The sequence below is a fragment of the Falco naumanni genome, chromosome 12 (genome assembly GCF_017639655.2).
Source record: "Falco naumanni isolate bFalNau1 chromosome 12, bFalNau1.pat, whole genome shotgun sequence".
Taxonomy (NCBI): Eukaryota; Metazoa; Chordata; class Aves; order Falconiformes; family Falconidae; genus Falco; species Falco naumanni.
The window spans coordinates 22,767,659-22,784,095 of NC_054065.1; the positions used below are offsets into that span (position 1 = coordinate 22,767,659).

At 38.6% G+C, this 16,437-nt stretch overlaps 1 protein-coding gene across 9 annotated transcripts in view; it reads left to right on the forward strand.

The window, feature by feature from the left end:
- RPS6KC1 (ribosomal protein S6 kinase C1) overlaps positions 1-16,437 on the forward strand; it is a 91,212-nt gene that overhangs the window by 63,032 nt on the left and 11,743 nt on the right. For 8 of the 9 annotated variants that reach the window (XR_005830330.1, XR_005830331.1, XM_040611552.1 and 5 more), the window contains 2 exons: positions 7,162-8,739; positions 9,011-9,100. Coding sequence is in view for 7 of the 9 variants with exons in the window: in XM_040611552.1 (XP_040467486.1) it covers positions 7,162-8,739; positions 9,011-9,100 (1,668 nt within the window). In the remaining 2 variants the exon portion in view is untranslated. The remainder of the gene's footprint in view (positions 1-7,161; positions 8,740-9,010; positions 9,101-16,437) is intronic. The other variant, XM_040611554.1, reaches the window with a different exon arrangement.

Sequence of the window (16,437 nt, forward strand, 5' to 3'; positions counted from 1 at the left end):
ATCCTCATCTTGGCTGGCCAGGCAGCACACACGTACCAGGGGGCAGCCACAGCTCATGGTGCCTTTCTCCAAGCTGCGGGTCAAAGCCATGCGAGCAGGAGACGTGGCAGGGAGGTGGGTTAGTTTGAGGTGGAGCTGGGAGAGGTACGAGTACTTTCTACAGGGAGAGCTCTGAAGAGGAACAGGGGGTAGGGAGTGTGGGAAGGACTGGGGAGCATTGCAGAGAGGATGGAGGACTGGCAGGCTGTTCTGGGGAGAAGGAGGAGAGCTACAGGGTCCAGAAGGGATTTTGGTGTGCAAGGGCTGTTGTTGGTTATGCATGATACGTGGGTTCACTTGACTTGGACACTTGTGAATAGAAGTTATAAACTGCATAGGGTTTTCCCTCATTTTCTGATAAAGCAGCAAGCAGTTTGGAAATGGATTCACCTCTCACCTCTATCCTTTTTTGCAAACCATTCAAAAATGATAATATGCTATAAGGACTTTTCCCTGATTGTTGGGGAATTAACGAGGTTGATCTCTTTATGGATTTCATCAAGGATGGTCTCCTGGTTTCATGAACTTACTGTCTGGGAACAGGCAAAGGGAGAGGAAAAGGAGTGATATATTCTGTTCTAAAGAGGGATAGCTGGGGTACAAGGTGAGGAGTAAATTGCCCAATAATGCATGTAAAACGTGTATTGCAGGTGTAGGACCTTTTCCCAAATCCCTAATTGGGGCAGTAATTTTGTGTTGCTTCTAGAACTGCATGGCCTCTGCACCTCACCTTCTCCCGGGAGACCAGTGCTAGACTGGTTCAGGAGAAAGGCCTCATTTTCTAGCTCTACATGAATAAAACATGAATAAAAGTAGGGCTAGAGTTATGTTGTACAATATGCGGGGACTAATCTTGCTCACCTCACTGATGATGGTCTTGATCACATCAGCCTTATGCACTCATCCTTTAAATTACAAGGAAAATAATATAGGGATTCCCTGTAGGTAAAGCTATCTCAAAATTTTGTCCATCTCAGACCAAATATAAATAGAGGAGGTGCTTCTAGTTAATTTTGGGAAAGGATAAAAAATTCCTGGGACAGTACTTTTTGAGGGATAGACTCTGAAATTTTATTCCATGACTTTATGAATGCTTTTAACATTCATACTCCAAGTAGTTCGATTCCAATAGGACAGAAGATTCTGCCAGTCAAATTTATAAGTGGTGGTGACTTACTCTGTTAGGTATATTAGCCATACCATCAGGAAGTTCAAGGGTAAAATACTAATTTAAGTGGGCATTGGCTTGAATTATAGCAAATTTAGATAAAGTTTTAATGTTATGTACAGACATTACATATTTGCTAAGCAGCTTACTAGTTCCTGTTTGTAGTAAATTTTAACTGTGTGTAGCTGCACTATCGGATTTCGTATGGAATTCTGCAAGCTTGACTGCAGACTCTTGCTCAAGATGAAGACTTTTTTTTTTTTTTCCTTCTTTTGGTAAATTATGATGCCATTGCATGCTTGAGAATTGGTGAGTGAGGTCTTGGGTTCTCTTACAGGCTTTTCTCATGGCCACGGAGGCTTCAAGGGTATCTTAGAAACACAAAAGTCCCTGAAGTTATCTTGTAGTGTTGTTGGAAAGCACTTGGCAAATTTTAGTGTGGTAGAGAGCCAATCTGATGTTAATAAGGCCTCGCTTCTTCTTGGCACTACTAACTCCAGAAATTTTAGAAACAGATGCTTCAAAAATAGGCTGGGGGGCTTCCATGGGACATCAAAGTTTAAGTGGCTGTTAGAAGCTGTCAAATCTCTTTTAAGCATAAACAAGCTGGATTTCCTATCAATCTGGAGAGCACTCAAGAAACTTCATGCTGAAGAGGCTTGCTGCTCACAGGAATTGATAGACAACAACACGGTAGCGTTCTGGCTTGCAGAGCTAGGGATTTGTTGTTAGGAAAGGAGATAGGGCTAGCTGTAAATATTCGACAGCAATTGGAAAATGTAGGAAAGGTGATATGGTCCTTGGCAAGTGAGTTTTTCAGGAGGCGGCTTTGAAATCATAGCTTTTGCTCAAAGTGCATTGGGAAGTGGGAGCTTTGCCTAAACTAGCAAACTTTGTAGCAGAGATTCACCAGCGGCAGTGGAAGCAGCCATGTATATAAGGCTCTGGTGTTTGTAACTACTGTCACATTAGAGATTAGGTTGGAGATTAGCTTCCAGTTCGTGTGTACGCTGCAAGCCCACTGGGGCTGCTGTTGGGATGCTGTGAAACATATCATGGTAGTGCCTACATGCCTGGTTTCCTTCTGGCCAAGAAACTGTACAAGCATAATTTTACGCATTGTGTATTAACCTGGAGGACGGTGATTCCAGGAAAACCGTAAGGTGCTTCTTTTTCTAGCAAGGAAGAATATTAGTTTGCATGAGGTGCATGATTGGTACTCCTGGCCATAAATGAATTCTTGTGCAGTGATATAGAGAGCTGGGCCTGGTTTTGGAGAATAATTCAAGCAGATGTCTTTCAGTACGGTGTTTTTCTTCCCTATCTGATCACAATGATTTGGAAGCCTGGATTGTTCACTTTGACTTTGTTTGGGATTTCCTAAATACTGTGGTTACTGTATTCTTAGCTGCATTCCAGTTTTGCAGGAATTGGAGCATATCATCCTTCAGAGGGAGCTCAGGGGCCAAGCTAGCAAAAGCTTGATTTATTTTGGAATATGTCTCCTTAGGCAGCCAGTCTTGCCAGGATATCAAGCTGACCTGGTAAGTGTCTGAGCACCAGGTGAAGAAGACTCCAACAGGTCATGAATTTTTCTTGTTGGCTAGAACAAAAACATGTTTAGGAGACTAAATTTGCTGATCTATTAGGTTTCATTTCATCCTATGATATGTACTGTATAGCCTGTGTATCTTCTTTGATGTTCCTGTGTCAAGTGCCATTAACAAAAACACGCAGAAATGTTTGAAAGAATATAAAAATATTGTGGAACTAACAAGATTCCTAGTCAACTTCATCACTTGGTTAATTTGTGCTGCAATTTCCTGTTGATTATTTTGATCACTAACTTTTTAGATTGTGCTTCTAGAAGCAGAGGTATAACCTCCAGAGTGCTAGAAACGCAGTTAAGCAAGGCAATTCTAATAAGTAATTTTACATTGAATAAATGTAGAAGAATCTAGAGCCTGGTGATTTTCATGTCCTAATAAAACCAGAAAGAGCGAGCTAGACTGGTTGTAGAGTCAGTTCATGGTAGAAGAAAATAATCTTAATAATTAGTTATGTTAATACTGTACTTCTGAAATTGTATTAAGCACTAATGAACTTTAGCTTAAAAATGGTAGCTTTTATAGTTATTTAGTATGTTAGACTATTTGACAATGACTGAAGCTTACTTGTTTGGATTGATTTCTGTAATTTTAGTTTTTATAGATTCCTGATACTATATTAGCATGGCTTGCTAATGGGTTTTCTTGATCTTACACAACACATGGGGAGAGGGGGAAAGATTATTAGTATGTCATTCATAAAGGCATAATTATATACCCAGATACAAATATCACTCTTGTTTGACCCTGGATTGGACATTTTCAGAAAGGAATAAAATTGTTGTTTTTCACTATAGAACACAATTATTGAATAGCATTTATTTATGTATTTCCACTTGACCAGGAGGCCAGTCTTGAAATATTTGTATGTAAACATATTTAGATAATTTTTTTTTGCATTTACTTGCATTTAACTCTAAATTGGAGTTGCAGTAAGTAGTCATTTACACTGTGATTTCTAAATCCAAGTGATTATTAATGAGCAACTTCTTTATTAAAAAAGTATGGTAATACATTTGCAAATAGAAAATGAGGCATTGTTGCAGTTCTGTCTGTTTTCACAGGTGGACAGTGGTGAATTCCTGAATACTGTAAGGATAAAAAGATTTTTTTGTGACTCTTGCAAAGTCTAGGTTTGCCTAAAGTATTTGAAATTGAAATAGCCTGAACTTTTTGACTCTTCCAGTGATTTTTCTGTGGGGTTTTGAAGGATTGATCTCAACACATCTGTTTTCCTTCCTTAATCCTTCTTGGGTCTCCTTCTTTCTTAAGCTGCACTAAGACATTGAGCAGAGCCCAAAATCTAGTGGAGGCTGCATGAAATCTTGCATGAAGTGAGGCGGAGGGAGCAGAAGACAGGAGTTGTCCTGAGAGCAGCTTGACCTGTCTGTAGGTGAAAAGCTAAGTTGTATGGGGATAGTTGTTGCACTTCTCATACTGCCAGGCAGCACAGCTCCTTCTTACCTTAATGGAGGGGTACGAAAACTTTAGGTCAATGAGAGCTGTACAGGTGTCACATGTAAAAGCACACCTGATGTCCAGTAATGACACAGGAAGAAAAGGTGACAAAAGATCACAGAAATAAGGTTTTGAGTTTTCTGCATCCCTGGGTCAAAGCTCAACCTAGGCCTTCATTAGAAAGACCTTCTCTTACTACTTGCATCCGAGGAGGGACTGATAATCCTATTATTTGCATTAAAGTCATGCCTGGAAGATGAGGTACTGTTGTGCCAGCCACTGGCCAAAGCTGCAAAAATGTAATGTGGGTCTTCATGGGTCATGTTCTGTGAACACCCTTTGAAACCTGAGATTTGTGTTTTCATAAGAAGTTTGTGAAGCACAAATAATGAACACCAGTAATATGAAGACAGAAATATTTAGCATTTACTTGTGCTACTTAATATAATGTAGGTGGGATTGGGAGCCTTCGTGTTTTATTAAATGCAGCAGGGGTGTGGTCGTCAAATGAGATTTTATTGTTTGGTATGAAACGACTCTGAATAATTCCATGCCTAGTTAATAAATTGGGCAAGGTTAGTTTGGAAGTACCGTTTATTTAAAGTAATTTAATTCCATTTTTAAAGAAAAATAATTGTAAAAATATTGTTCCATTAGAATCTTGGGGTAAAATTAAACTTTTGTGCTGCTATCTTTATCACATATATTACAAATATGTATGTTCTCACTTGCTTTCTCATTCTCTTTTCTGTTGTTTTCTTTCCCTGCTGTTCCATAGCAAAAGCATGAATAAATATGAAAATGTAACATTAGAAAAAGAATTATTGGCGATTATGGGATGAACAAATTTTAGTTTTACCAAATCAGTTTAAAACCAGTAATTCTGAAATCCTGTGCAAGCTGTAGGGCTCAGAAGGCACAGCAGTGCCCTGCCTCTGCCTTTGCCCTGCTGAACAGCTGTGTAATGCATTGTATTTAAGGCAAGTGGCCTCATCATAACGAGTCTGCGTGGCCTCACTGCTTCTCATGGAGGCAAGGTCCCGTTGGTCAGGCACTGCTGGCAGGGCAGGGCCCTTGGTCCCACCGATGCAGGGCAGCAGGTTGCTTGTGTTCAGGGAAGCTGAGCATCAATCGCGCCCGGGGGGAGACAGCCTGCTTTGTTGGGCTGAGGGCTGCTGCTCTGCTGGGGTGACTGATGACCCATGTCTTGCTACTGTGGGATGGCACGCTTGTAGGTATTTTCAATGCATCTGTGGGTAAGTATTTATAGTGCTTATGCAATACAGTGGTCAGCATAGCAGTTCTTGTTCCCTTCTGTACGTGCATTGCTTCCTTTTGCTCCTGCTCATTTACCTGCATCCTTTCTCATCACCTTCTAGAAAGTGGTAAGCGTCACTCTGTCTCACTAAGTCCATTTGTAGCTTATGGCAGAAACCACATGGATTAATAGATTTAAATTGTCTTTTTTACCATTGAACTCAAGCTGTTAGAATTCCCTCATAATATTTTTAATATACTTAGTTTCACCACAACCAATGAGATATTTTTTTTTTCCCACTTCAAAAATAAGTCTTGTCTTAGCCAGGGGGATGGAGGGCAAGAAAACTCCACATTGTATTACTCAAATTCATTTTTAAAGTATCAAGCTTTTTCTGCCTTTGATAAGTTATTTTTGAAATACCTGGGAATATATAAAACCTGTTCCTAGGCAATGAAAAATACTTTCTTCTTTTATTGTACTTTTAAAAGGAATTTTGCCTGATATGGAGTGTGTTTAAAAATAACTATTAAAGACTGTATTCTGGAAAAGTGCAAGACTTCGTTTTATCAAAATAAGTTAGAAAAAAGAGAGAAAACAAAAAAAACCCCACCCCAGTCAAAACTCTGCAGATTCCCAGTGGGCTGGATACTTATTTTTTTTCTTCTACAAAGATTTTGTTAGAACTCCTGCATTTTCCAGAATTTCTGTACAATCTTTTAAATTGAAATGTTTGACTTTGCATTTTTCCATAAATTATCAAAGGTGGCTTTCTAGCTTTAAGACAAATTCTTTCGGATGTTCAAGAGATGCAGTAATTTCTTGATTTGTTTTGTGCAAACGATGTTTTGTAATCTGTAAGCTTTTTTAATATGTACAATATTTGGAAACATGAAGAGCCCTATTTTGTATTTTTTTTAAATTTAACTGTTATTTTGGATCTGTAACTTGGAGCCTTTAGTATGAAGGAACTGGTTTGCAAGTGTAACTTAGAGTATTGACAAATCCTTGTGTAATGCAACAAAGTGTAACAAACTTTCTTGAGTTCTGAAGTTAAAGGGAGAATTAGATCCATATTTAACTAACAAAACCCACTTCAAAGAGAGAAATGAATCTTTAAAATATCCTGCTAATATGAGGTAATTCCCTTCCCCTTACCAAACTGGCTAATTTGTTTTCAGTCTGTCTCTCCTAATGCTGCTCATGAGCTTGGAGCTGTGATGCAGAAGTATTCGGTACAGGCAGAACTGCTGATGGGCACTGAATATTTTGGTCTTCCCTAGGTGTTTTTTTTTTCTTTCGAGACAGTAGATAGACAGTAGTGACCACCATGCAACTTGAGACAGACTTTGAAATGAGACTTCACTGAAGTTCAGAAAAAAACCCAAACCAACTTAATCTCAGATGCAGCTCTTTTAACTATTTATGTAATAATAGAAATCTTCTTGAAAAGCAAGCTGTGTTCCCTGTAATGTTTTCCTCCTGAGGCAGCGGATCCAACTTGCTCAGTGGGCATAAGTATATAGTGTATAGTGAATTGTGAGAATGAGCGTGTTTTCCTGTTTTGTAATGAAACCAATTCTGTTTTGAGTGAAATTAAGAGATTTCTCCCCTCCCCTCTTTTCTCGCAGGAGGAAAACTGTGGTCTTATGTCAGTAAGTTCTTAAACAGAAGTCCTGAAGAGAGCTTTGAAATTCCTGAACCCAGAACATCCAGTTCAACTAAAATTTACCTGGAGCAGCCAACACCTAGTCCTAAAGAAATTGGTAGCAGCACTGATTCCAGAGAAAGCTATGGCGAGGGCACACTGAAGGTGGTCCCACTGAAGAGCAGCCTAACGCTGAGCTCCCAGGATGACAGCAGCAACCAGGAAGATGGCCAAGAGAGTTCAAAGTGGATGGACTCAGGATCCAGCTCAGAAGAAGAGTGCACTACTAGTTATTTAACATTATGCAATGAATATGGGCAAGAAAAAATTGATTCTGGCTCTCTAAATGAGGAATCGGTGGTTAAACTGGAGAGCGAAGGTCTAAATACCAAAGGGAGAAGCTGCTTACAGAAATGCAGTGTCATTGGCAGTGACAGCTTCACGTCTCAGATGGCATCTCAGGAACGAAAGGTTTTCATTGATGATGCTGAGTCAGAAATAGCTAGCCCTACTAGGATATTGGACTCATTAACTAAATCAAAGAACAGCCCCATGGAACTCTTCAGGATAGACAGCAAAGATAGCACTAGTGAGCTCCTGGGCCTTGATTTTGGAGAAAAATTATATAACCTGAAATCAGAGCCTTTGAAGCCATTGTTTTCTGACCCAGTTCATGACAGCAGCTTGGATGCCCTAGAGAGCAAAATGGGTGTGGGAGCTCATGACACCGTAAGCAGGGGTTCAAATGACTCTGTGCCAGTTATCTCCTTTAAGGATGCTGCTTTTGATGATGTAAATAGCATTGATGAAGGAAGGCCTGATCTCCTGATAAACTTACCCGGTATGTCTGATGAAACGGAAGAGGCAGCAGTGTCAAGGCCTACAAAGTTTACAAAAACTGATAGGGATATGTTGGAAGTAAAGTTGTTAGAAACACCTGACGTCTTACAATTAAATAATTCTGCAGAGCCATGCAAAGTGTTTGATCAAGAGCCAAATCATGTGGCATCAGAACTGGGTGAGCCTTCCTGCGAGGAAGCAAATGGACAAAGTGGTGTCACTCAGGGAGCTCTTGGGACCCTCTTTGCATCTGACCAAGAGGTAGGTAGTTCAGATGATGGGGCTCTGTTTCAAGGGCTTGGAGCCTGCTCCTTAAACGTGACAAGCAAAGAAGAAAGTTTATTTGTTTCCAGCCCGCTCTCAGGTGCTCAAGATGTTAGCTTGGATGGAGACACGTTAAGAAATGAAGCAGTATTCCTGTTTTCCGATCAAACTGAAGACTTTGGGAAAGAGGAAACGGACTCGGCTTTGTTACCAGCAGCTGAAAGTAAAAAGGCAGCACCAAAGAGGGAAGACAAAATAGCAGTAGCAGGGGAGAAGGAAATACATCAAATTTTTCAGGACCTCGACGAAAGATTAGCGATAACCTCCAGGTTTTATATCCCAGAGGATTGCATTCAAAGATGGGCAGCTGAAATGGTTGTAGCCCTTGATGCTTTACATAGAGAAGGAATTGTGTGCCGTGATTTGAACCCAAACAACATCTTATTGAATGATAGAGGTCAGGAACTTTTGCAAATGCATTTCTTTTTATTCGCTGTTGCTTCCAATTAACTGAGTAGGCGTTTTATCTTGTAATTAGTATCTTCATTTCCTGTCTAGAGCTTCATTATCAGTGCAGCAAATTCACCCCCAGTAATAGCTTCTAGTACTTAATGATGCCATTATTCTTAATGATACTGTTTTTAGCTACAAAAGGAGTAATTACAGTTCACTTCTGCAGAAAATGGAAGGGAAAAATGTTTTGATTTCTCCTGTCGTTTTGTTTTTAGGACACATTCAGCTAACGTATTTTAGCAGGTGGAGGGAGGTTGAAGATTCCTGTGACAACGATGCCATAGAGAGAATGTACTGTGCCCCAGGTTAGAGCAATCACCTACAATGTTTCACTTGGAAAGTAGATTAGCAGCTTTCATTTTCTCACGGAGCCTTTATAGCATAGAGCTCAACATCATGCAATATCTGAATTTTCTTTGCTTTTTCCTTTAAAAAGCTAGAGGGCCCATAACTGCTTTATTGTTGAACTGTGGTGGTGTTTGTTAGATCATTTCCATAAAGTGCAATTGTATTGAATGTCTTGTTTAAGCAAATTTAAGGAATGTTTTGCTTTCTTGCGGTTATTTGCTATGTGTGAGTACATCTTGATAACTGAAAAGAGCAAATAAGGGAAAGGGCAGACTGAAAAGATGACACCAAGAGCCTTAAAAATACAAAAATTTGTATGTGCAAAGAACATATAAAAAGCAGTTTGAAAAGTACAACCCTAATAGGCTCAGAGATGCCTCTGACATTTGTGATGAGCTACAGTGGGCTTTGAAATAGTTTAGAGCGCTGTTTTCTTAGAACTGTTTTCATCAGTCCTGAGGGTGATAAAATCAATATCTCTTGGGTTTTTATAGCAAGGATGGAACTTGAAACTTTGCCGTCCTTTTCCTTTTTCCAATTTTTTTTTCTGTTAATACAGTGGTCAAATGGTGGTGACAGCCAAAAATCAAGTCTTTTTACTTATAACTTCATGTTTTAAAAATTTCGTAGCTAGCTTAAACCCCCCTACTTTTAGAGTTGAAATGACTACTGGAAGACTACTCAGATTTTCAGTTTCTCTTTTTTATTCTGGGTTTGAAATGCCAACATACTCTTTCTGCTGAGCCTGAGGTCTGGCTAGGCATTGCAACTTGGCGTGCAGGTAGTCCTCAAGCTCACAGTTTGCAAATGCGCTTAGAAAAAATTAAAATAAAAGGTACCAGCAATGGGAGTTCTGTACTTAGTTTGGCATCAGGTGTTTATTCTGTGACTTAGTCCCGCAACTGTAATAGAGTAAGGAACTTTCTGAATAAAGGTGGTAGGATCACAACAAAAAATTCAGCCTTTTGAGATAAATAGTAAATAAAATGTTTTCTATCCAGGTGCAAGTCGAAAGGGCAGGTATTACAGAAAATAATTCTTTTTACCTATCAAACAAACTCAACACCTTCATTCTACCCTCACCCCGTGTTTATTCAGGAACAAGAAAATTGGGTAATCCCAGCAATTCTTGTGGTTCTTAAATAGAAATGCGTTCTGGTTGCCAATGTGTGTGACGTCCCGCTAGAAAGAGGTGTTTTCCTGCCTCCCTAACCCAGCCTCAAAGCGCTTCCTAGTTGAGTAGCAGCAAAGATGGAAGTGCAGCCTTTTCCCACCCCCTGTCATTGTTAATGAGCTGTGAAAGTCAAAGCTTAATTTTTCTATATTTTAATGAGGATCCAAAGAGAGGCTTTTTTTTTTTTTTTTTTTTTTTTTTTTTTTGCCCCCTAAGCCCCAGCCAGCCAACTCTTGTAGTAATTAAGTGTTTAGGAAGCAGTTGAAATAATATTTAGAAGTTCCCCAAATGTAAGAGTGAAGTTTTCTGCACCATCATTATTTCCATCTCATAGCACAGGCGTGGTATCCATCGGCGCTTTTCTTGGTGAAGTTGTCCTTTCCTCTCCACCCTCTCTGCCTTACCCCAGGCTGCAGTTTGTGTTGTGTGTCTGTAACTGGCAAGCTACAAGACGAAAATTCGCAAATGTGTATATTAGATGTATGTAAGATGGCTGAATTGATACTGCTCTATGATTCTTACCTTTCATCTTTCTTGATCTCAGTGTTATCTCTGCAAAGTGTGCTCTTATTTTAGTATAGCTATTTCATGATAATTTTTGCATAGGAGAGTAATAATTGGTGTAACTTAGCAATACAAAATATATTTTGGACTCAAGTGCCATTCTATTCTAAGCAATGATTTAATACCTGTATGTTCAGTAACGGTGTTTAGTTGAGTCCAAAGCAGCTTTCTTCAGGCTACTGCTGCTGGTAGATCTTGCTCTAGAACTTTTGATCAGTATTAAAAAAATAATCATATTAGTGGGCTTTCTTTAGACTCCCATGTTACAGGGGAAAACCCCCCCATGTCATTTGGATGATCATTTTTCATTCTAAGGAGTGCACCATGTCCCTGGAACCCATGTCTCCCCTGTATCATGAGAGCATTGCTCCTCAAGCTCCTTCTTGGGATAAGGATTTTGAAATTATACTTGTGCTTCGGTTCAGTACACTAAGAGAAATTGGCAAGTTCTTTCTTCTTTTTTTTTTAATTATTTTTACGTTGCTTTTTAAAACGGATTGTAAATGTTGCTCACAGCTTGCTTTTTCCTGCTGAAATAAGGGCTGCAGTTTTGTAGAGGTCAAGAAGTGATCTTCACAAAATTTCATCAGGTCTTATGATTTCTTATCATAATGCATATGATTTCTTATCATAATGCAACACAGTGACTAAATAAAGTGACTCAAAGTGAGTCTCTTGTTTTGAATTTTCCTGATATTTCCAGTATTGTGTGCTGTGTTGCCCTACCTTTCGGTACTCAGCCTTCCCTCTCCCTTTCTCACTTAACTGAAGGACGCAGTGAAACTTGCCTTGTAAAATTCTGTCTCCATGATTTAGCTTGGTGTGTGTTTTCATCAGAGTTTGGGATAGAATAGGATTTGGGTGTGATAATGTCTTATGTGATTTCAACTTTTTGTTATTTAAATGCACTCATTAAAAGTATGCAAGAAAGAGGATGTCTATCAAACCACGGCTTTTTAGGATCTGGTGTTGGAGACTGAGGACAGATGATGAGTGTTGGGATGCAGTTCTTTTTCTGCATTGATTTTTGAGGAGCGAATTTGGGAGGCAGAAAAAGGAGAGGGTGAATGTGAAATTTAAATAGATTGCAGGATATCTTCAATTTAAAATAGGTAGGAAGTTGTATTGCAGAGTTATGTGAAAGGTGTAAAAAGGTATTTGGAACAATTTTATCTACTTAATTGAATGAGGTTTCAGGTGTTACTTTTTTACAGCACAAGTTAGAAAATGCTTAGCAGTGAAGTGCCTGAGGACATATTTAAATTTTAAATTGCTTTATTGGTTGCAGGAAAACATGAAGTCTAAATTCAACAGTTTATATATCAGAATCTAATTCCTGGAGGGGCTAGAGATAATAAAGTATTAATTTTGAAGCTTTTCAGACCCAGGGGAGAATAGGGGTCCAGCTACGTGGAGCTTGCTTGCGGGATCTAGGGCTTGTATTTGAGGCTTTCAGTACCCCAGGTTGTAACCTTGTATTGAAGCAAAGCAAGGTGGTATTGGTACCGAAACAGTGATCAGATCCTTGCCATGGTGAATAGCAAGGACTTGCTCAGCTCTTGCTATCCTACAAAAAGAGAAGAAGCAACGTGACGGCATACATAGAGAGTTTATGCAGTGTATATATATAAAATAATCGAACAAATGCAAACATTATAAATGGAGAAGATTCAAAAAGATGAGGGAAGGATAGTTTAAGAATGTGCATACCATGCCCTGCGATCAATACAATTAATTTTGTATGGAATAGAAATTGTCGTTCTATATTGTGCATGAATTGAACGCGGGGCTAAATGGGTTGCAGGGAGCGGCACTTCTCCACTCCTGCCGGCAGGTGGCATTGCACCATTAATGGATTTTGCGGTTGCACTTGCTGGCTCTGATTTGCCTAACTTCACATGAGAACTGGAGACGAAAGATGCGGTTTATTTGCAGTGATTTGCATATCAAGAATTGTACTCGCACGCTCAGAGTCATGGTGTGTTATAGTGCTGTTGAATCTGTTGGTAAAGCTGGATAACTCTCTTTACTGCTGCATAGTTCTACTCAATAAAAAAAAAAAAAAAAAAAGTTCATGCTGAACCAAGTCCTGCAACAACAAAGCTATCTGCAGATGCTTAAAAGTAGCGCCTGTGCTATACTTTGATTAACAGCCAAACTAAATCTTTGCTGTTCACCTATGATAAGTCAAATGTTGTTTCTGTAACCCACAAGGGAAATAATGGATTATAAATCATCCCTTATAAACTCAACACCACTTCAAGTAGAACTGTGGGGGTTTTGGCCAAGAATAACCTATTTGCTTTTAAAGAAGAAATTAAGCACTTGTAACTGAGAATTTCTGCTGTGTTAATACGGTTAAGGTGACTAATGTGAGGATTATGTGGGGTTTTTTTCTTTAACTTTCCTCTTTATAGTAATCTTGTTTTCTGAATGTTTTGAAGTATGCTAAGCAGCTGATGTCTGAATACAAAGTTATTAGCAGATCAGATGAGAATGATTCACTTCTGTTTAAATAGCCCTTTGCCCTCCATGCCCCCTGAGAACTCTTATCACATATTTGTCCAAAAAACCCCACAAAAACTAACAAAAAATCCCTAGTTATCCACCTGCCTGTTGGCTGATAGTATCAGCAATGTATCTCTTTATCTCTTGGTTAATGTGCCTTGGTATTCTGAAGGGGGGAAAATTCCAGTAACAGATTCAATTTACACAGACAGAAACTTGAGCAAATGCCAGCCTAGCAGGGGGGCCATTATTCTGCTCTATAAATAAGTTTAAAAAAGAAACAAACACACACACAAACCTGTGAATCAACATGTTTTGGTCTAATTGAGGGAAAAGCAAGATAGATGAATTTTGAAATGCAAATGATCACCTTCTGTTACTTAAGTATTGGTTTTGCCAACTTTGTGATCTTAAATATAAAGAGATGTTACCTTTTAAATGGAGTAATAATTATATTCCATTCCTGATAGTCATGATTTTTAAAATGAAATTAGTAACTTTAAAAAAAAATCCTTCACAGTATGCTTAATACCTGTGAGAAAGACAAAATTGTCTACAGCCACAGCCTAGTGTCTTCAACTAAAACAGATTAAGTTGAGGATTTACTCATAAAAAGAAATCTTTTAAGTACTTTTTCCATCTTAACGGGTGAAGTGTTGTGTTGTAGAAGCAGCTTGCTGGTCTAACATATTACGTAAATATGATGTATGAATGCGATGTGTTTTTACACTCTGAGTTCTGGTTCCAGCAGCAGGGATGTGTTCTGTCGCATCCCTGTAGTGTTTTTGGAGGATGAGATTTTAGAACTGGGCTGCCTTTGGAATATTTTTTCTTTCTTGTCCAAACAATGACTTTTCACCAGACTGTGTTTACTTAAAACTGGAGATTTGCTTGTTGAGATCATAAAGCCAAAGGGAGCTTAGCTTCATAGAAAATGTAAGTAGGAAACTGGCCATCAGTAATGCATCGTATTATTCTGATGCTTTCATAAGCTGTGTGATATAATCAAGCCTTATTTACACAAACTAGCCTTCACAGAAGCCTGCACATAAATATATGGTATATTTGGTTTTATCTAACTTGCTACTAATTGAACACAGCTCAAAATCTAAGTGAAAAGAAGGCTTTGTGGGTAAAGGATTTTGTTCCAAAAAAGACCTGATTTTTGTACTCCCAAATGAAGATGTCACTTCTCCTCTTAGACAATTGAAAATACAGATGCAAAGTGCAGCTGATAACCTAAAACATATGGCATGAAAATAAAAATTGCTAGGTTGCTATTATTAGCCTGTATGCTATAATTTTTAGTTACTGAATAAGGGAAAAATGCTTTGCCTCTATTTACCAAATAGATGTTTGGTGCTGGAAAACCTGCCTATTTTTTTGTGTATGTGTTTTTCAGTAGGAGTTTGCAGGCTCATTAAATCTGCTATTCTGTATTATAGGAATTTAATTTGAGTAGATTGTTTAAGAAGCAAAATAACTGTGGTAGATTAAAGTGCCATTGACCCTGAGAGGTGTCGAGGGGTGGGCTGGTCTCGTGGTTACAGTGTAAGACTGGACTTCCCAGGTTTGTATCTCTGACTCTGTCCGAGCTTTTTGTGTGACATCAATGTCTCAGGATAATCTTAGAAATGAAAGGAAAAAACAAGGCAGGTGAATGAGCTTTGAGCAGCAAAGACAGAAGGATTGGGCTAGCTTGATTTGAAAAGCCCTGGCAATAGGAAACAGGACTAAACATTAATGTGAAAAATATATTGCTGGCATGAATGACGAGGAAAGGTCTGGAGCTGCAGAAAAAGTACAGATTACTGTGAGGCTGGGAGTAACAACTCTGCAACAACCATTTGGAGTAGTACAGCTCTCCAAAGACACCTGAGTGTCCCGCAGAAAATAGTAACAGCTGACTGCTCCCAAAATAGCGAGATGCCATGAACCCGGAGTAGGTAATTGAAAGTGTAGGTTTGGCGAGAGAATCGGGTGTTTTCTGAAAACAATCTGATCTGGTTTGGCACTCAGGCTTGTTGTAAGTACACTGCATGTTTGAGGTGAAGTACGTGTTCTTGTGGTTTTTTAGAGGCTCCATAACTAGAACAAGCAGTAAGATGTACTGAAGCTGTTGATCTGTAACAAACCCTGGTATTTCAGTCGGGCTGACATAAAAGCCAGTTAATAACTCTGGAAGAAACTGTAATTGACCTGTCTGGTGTGGTTGGTTTTGGTTTTATCTATTTTTCTTTTAAAATTTTATTTATTATTATTATTGCTGTTGTATATATTATATATATAATATATATTATATTGTTATTACAGGTGGGGTTAAAACTTGAAGATAGTATAGAAGATGCCTTTTGAAAATAAACATAGGTAGCTGAAAGGTTAATTATGCTTTGTTTTGCTTTGTTTTGATAACAGAGCAGTGAAATGTTTCTTAGTCTCTCTTCACCTGGTTATTTTAGAGGGAAGTTTTAATTCCATCTTGGGCTTCTAAAAGGAAGAAAGGACACAGTTTTCTCCTAATTTTTTTTTCTTTTAGCGACATGAGGAAATTTCTTCCGAAGAGGAACATAGATGCTCACGTGTTTTTTGAATACCTTGAAGATGAAACCTCCCATTTTCATACTCCATTTGATCTTAGCAGATGTTCATTGGACTTGCCTCACTACTTTATTGTTTAAAGACCATGATAAACTTTTTATACGTACCTATAGATGGTTCAATACTGTGTTTTATAAATTGCTAAAGCATTTTAGGCAAAGCATTATGGCCAGATTGCTTGTGTGATGTGTTATTTAGTGACTGTATCTTACGATATCTTGGCTGAGTGAGTCCGCCTAGAGTAAATTAGCTTGAGACTCATTTTACTTGAGTCTCTGCAAATGCTTCTTTACATATATAGATATTAAAATATGATAAAAGAGTAAGCTTTTAGAATCAAATGAGTGTAAGGTAAATAGAATTTCTGAAGCGACTCTAATGGTTTTTCATGCAATACTGTTTATCTAAATGGCCACAGAAGGGGAAAACATTGTGTCTGATGTTTTCAGG